Below are 4,465 nucleotides of genomic sequence, written 5' to 3' on the forward strand. Positions count from 1 at the left end.
TCACACAAAACATAGAGGGATATGTGGGACACTCAATGTGGTATCTACCCACTGAAGCTGAAGCTTGGGGAAAACAAACCCACTCACTGGTGGAAGGTGCTTCTAGAAAGAGCTTCCTCACTTTCTAGAAAGGTCTCTCCTTCAGTACTTCCTCAAGGCAAAGTTAGGCTTTGGGCCTTGATGAGTCTCTCCACACATCTGTAGCATGATGATCTCAGATGGAATTAGCACAGGAAGGGATCTGCATTCAAGTAATTTTACGAGGGTACCCATCTTGCCAGGGGTGACATTACATGACAATTCCTTCAGACAAAAATAGATTTGTATTAATAGTTATATACTTCTGTGGTTAGGGCACTGTCACCCTGTACTGGCTGAGATGCAAGCCCTAAACTATCTTTATCTGGGAATTAAGGAAATCATTTAATGCAATTCTTATAGCTCTGGGGAGATGACCAATGTGAAGGGGGTACACTTGTAAAATACATTTTACTCATGTTCCTATTTTCCCAACAACTTTCTGTTCAACTGGATGCAGGTAAAGCTATGACAACAGGAAGACCAAGGAACTCACCGGGGACAGGGAATGGACTACTGTTCAACAGTATCTACTCTGGCCTTAGGGATCACTCTGTTCCTGCAAGACATGTTTACTACCATCCCAGTGGAAACTGGCCCCGTGTTTGTGAGGGATGTCGCCAGTGCAAAGTATCCACCTCCTTATTTAACCCTTATCCTCTAAGTCCTTAGTCTGGTCAGAGACTCTGACTGAAGAGAATTTAGCTCCAGGGGCTTGAATATTACTTTCTGTGATTGTTCACACTCCACAAATAATTAATAGAAAGCTAGAAGATCTTTGCCAGTATTTATCTCAGTGAAGTCCATTTTACATGTGGTGCACATTCATTAACGGTCTAGAGTCAGAAATTCTGTGCTCTTTATCCTGTAGAAAAATATGAGAAAAATAATCAATGTGGATATTCACCATCCTTGCTTCCTAAATACTTCCCAGTTCTTGACGGATGTCGCCCCAACACTGGTGATTCTCATAATACTACAGCACCTGGGTTCAGACATCGATATGCACAGATGAGAGACATGCATGTACACATGAACACACACTGGGACATGTGGGAGTGGCCCCAGAACTTTTGAAAGGCCTCAGATCTTTTCTTTCTGTGGTGCCTTCTTTTTTCCTGACTACCTAATATTCTCTCCCTGTATATCCCAAGGTGTTTATTTAAACAGTCAGGTTTGCTAGGCCTGGATTAGTAGAAACTCACTCCTAGAGGACACTTGGGAGGTCACCACAGAGGAGCACACAGAGGAGAACCATGTTGGTTTGAGTTGGAAAACTGTTTAGTTGAAGGCAAAAACTGGGTAAGCCACTCTGATCCAGGATTCTTAACAGGAATGAAAAGTCCAAGGAAGTTCTCTTTAATCCATCACAGAGTCACAGAGTAGCGGTGGAATTATCACCTCCAGAGGTATGTTAAGTTTGCCCATACTTACAACTTTCTCTCACACTTAAATATTCCTGTCCATTGTCTCATTCTCCACTGAGGCCCCATATAAACACCCTTTCAGGATATAACTGTCTGCTCACCTGGCAGTGTCCTAGTTCTCTCTTCATGAGTGGTCTTCCTTAGGGTAATAGTAAAGAGGATTCGGCCACAGGTCATCCATGATTATCTGTGATTGGAAGGAGGAAAGAAGATGGAAATCCCACTCCCAGGAGTAACCCACCCAAGCCCTAGAGAATAATGGATGGTCAGAGAAAGCTAACCTCAGCAATCCTGTTGGAGCCAGGGAATTTGTGTGCACAAAACCAGTTGAAGAAAGTGAGCCTGGTAGTGTCTTGCATGCAGTTGGCATAACCATGTTCAGCCTGACCTATCCACTCTATTGTACTAGAATCTGACTCTTTGTATCCTGCAGAAAAGGAATATGGAATAGCACAGGGTTTGCCATATACCTGGTCCAGGCAACACCCCATAACCTGTGACCATACATACCAATGATGCTGAGCTCATAATCCTTAGTAACAATGTCATTCCGGAAGTATGGGTTTTCACTAAAGGAAAACATCATTCTGTACATCCTCAGCCCAGGATTGTACTCCACCTGTCAAGATGTGGAGGAAATAAAAGGGAAATCTCTAGGTGTCTTCTGAGAGCACACACATGATAGTGAAACGTAATGCTTGTCCACATTTGCTTTTCCTGAAACTCCCCTTATGCTCTGCCCAGACACAATTCCAACTGACCTCCAAGCTCAACATGTAGCCCAGTAAGTCTTCATCCTGGCTGCTGATGATGGACGACATCTGGGGATGGTTCATTATCTGCTTCTGGTCAAGGAACCTTGCTATACGATGGAAAGAGGAGCTACAAGCAGGTGAGCCACTGTGTAATGAGAGCAGTCCTTGGAGCAGGCCTCCACATAGACCTGTGGGCATGAGGTCTTTCCTTCATTGCCCCATGTCCCTTAGAACATGATGACTAAGATGTTCTAAGTCTCCTGTTCTGTGAAAATCTGAACCTCTGTAGGTGGAAGAAACTACACTCTTTTGGACATGGGAATCTGCTGACACCCTGGGGGATGATGGGCAGTCAGAGAAAATCGATATGAGAAGTCCAGTTGGCATGAGGAAACTTGTATGCATAGTTAAAGAAAACAAGCTAGCTGCCTGATAAAGTGGCTGTTGATCTAATATTCCTCGGCTCCTAGAGGCCAATGTATACACAAAGGATGACAAGAACCTGGGCTGTATCTGCCTTTCCCGACCTTGTACAAGGGGTGTGTATGCATGCTTGTGCATTAGACTGGCATGCTTTTCACATGCAGGCAGCTTCTATGTTAATAGGAAGGGGATAGTGGAGGAAAGGGATTGACAGTGCCTGGGAGACTGTTGGTAATGTATTGCCTCAAAAGTCACAAAATATTTCTTCAGTAAATATGCATCAAAATGCACAGTGAGATCAACAGGGGCTGGTGCTAAAGGGGACGACTTTGTTTCCCATACAAAGGGTAGGATACTCTTAAGTAGTGATTGGTGTCCCTGGCCAATGTGTGATTGGTGTTCCTAATCACACATTCCCTGCTGCACAAGGGCCCCACTTACTTTTTGGGCGGAACACCATGAGATTGGTCTCCATCGTCTAAACTTTGGAGCTCTTACCCCAACCCCCCACAGTTCTCCTTAACCAATTCACCCTCTTTGCTGCCGATGCCCAGAGAGAACACTTAAGGATACAGCTTTAGCCCAGAAGCCTGGGATGCCCTGGATTATGGTCTTTCTGCGCTGAAAGTAAGGTCCACGCGCTTTGGCCACCCTTGCTTTAATCCGGGCTAAAGCTCCACTACAGCGGGCATTCACAAAGCTGAGCTCCAGCTGAAGAAGTTCCAGCTCCTCTATTTTAGATCTGCCTTCTGTAGGCCCACCACTTGACTGTGGCAACCTTTGTATCGCATGCTGGTCTTTAGAATCACATGCCTGCTCTGGGTCCTTTTCCAGCTCAGGCTGCTGATCTTGTTCACCTTCCTGCTTGTGCTCCTTTACCTCTTCACCCTCATTCTTGACATCCACCACCTCTGTGACTTTCAACTCCCCGATAGCAGCCTCGTCCCCCTCCTCACACGTGTCAGGGTGATGTACCACCTCTGCAAGGGATACCCCGTCCTCCACAGGACCACCTATTACCAGAGGCTTCACCATCTGATTGTCCCCAGCAGGAGCACCTGGGCTCTGCTCTGGTGCCTGAACTTGGGCCTCTCCTTCCAGAAGTCTGCTTTCCAGGAGTTCCAGCTCCCGGAATTCCTGGGGAGCCATGCTCACACTCCCCTCCTCGGGACTCTCCATAGGATGCTCAACCTTGTACAAGGACTCTTGCGCCTCAAGCCAGCAGGACCCTTCAATGCTACACCCTGATGGTCTTCCGAGTCGCCAACCAGCCTCTGAGTTTTTCCCGGCAGCCCCTCATAGCAGACTCAGTTGCTATCGGGACTGGGTGGGCTACTGTGACGTCAGCAGGAGACGGGACTCAAATTGTCTTGCATTAAGAAGTACACAGGTAATCTTGCCCGCCTCCAACCAGCCTGGTGCACAAGCACAGCCCTCACCCAGTCCCCGGGTTCTAGTCCTGTGCTCACACCTTGCCACTTCTCAAGGTGGCCTTAAGCTTGTGCCTGTGACCCCGAAGAGGTCACAACTTGTTTTAGACAGTGGGTAGAATGGGCTATCCAAACACCCGCATAACCTATGCCACGGTGTCATTTCTCCCTGAAACATACAAGTTGGCAAGTACTTGGCGTGTTTGTTGGGGTGCTGTTGTACTTTACTACTGTTGATGCACTTTCACTCATTGGTCAGATGAACAGGTAGGTATGTGCTCCTCTACTGAATGACTGTCCTTGCCAAACCTTGAGCTGTTGGTGACGTCATTTGGGCATTAGGTCCACTTCT

General features: G+C 46.8%; 1 protein-coding gene across 1 annotated transcript; it reads right to left on the bottom strand.

Annotated features, from left to right (window-relative positions):
- Positions 1-857: 857 nt before the first annotated feature.
- LOC117701285 (testis-specific Y-encoded protein 1) lies at positions 858-3,993 on the bottom strand. Its single transcript, XM_034493083.2, has 6 exons — positions 3,257-3,993; positions 2,267-2,344; positions 2,016-2,124; positions 1,787-1,932; positions 1,607-1,692; positions 858-943 (listed from the first exon to the last, which is right to left on the bottom strand). The coding sequence occupies exons 1-5, from the start codon at positions 3,860-3,862 to the stop codon at positions 1,630-1,632; spliced, it is 1,002 nt and encodes a 333-aa protein (XP_034348974.1). The 5' UTR covers positions 3,863-3,993; the 3' UTR covers positions 858-943; positions 1,607-1,629.
- Between the last annotated feature and the right edge of the window lie 472 nt (positions 3,994-4,465).

This window comes from Arvicanthis niloticus (genome assembly GCF_011762505.2).
Source record: "Arvicanthis niloticus isolate mArvNil1 chromosome Y unlocalized genomic scaffold, mArvNil1.pat.X SUPER_Y_unloc_4, whole genome shotgun sequence".
NCBI lineage: Eukaryota > Metazoa > Chordata > Mammalia > Rodentia > Muridae > Arvicanthis > Arvicanthis niloticus.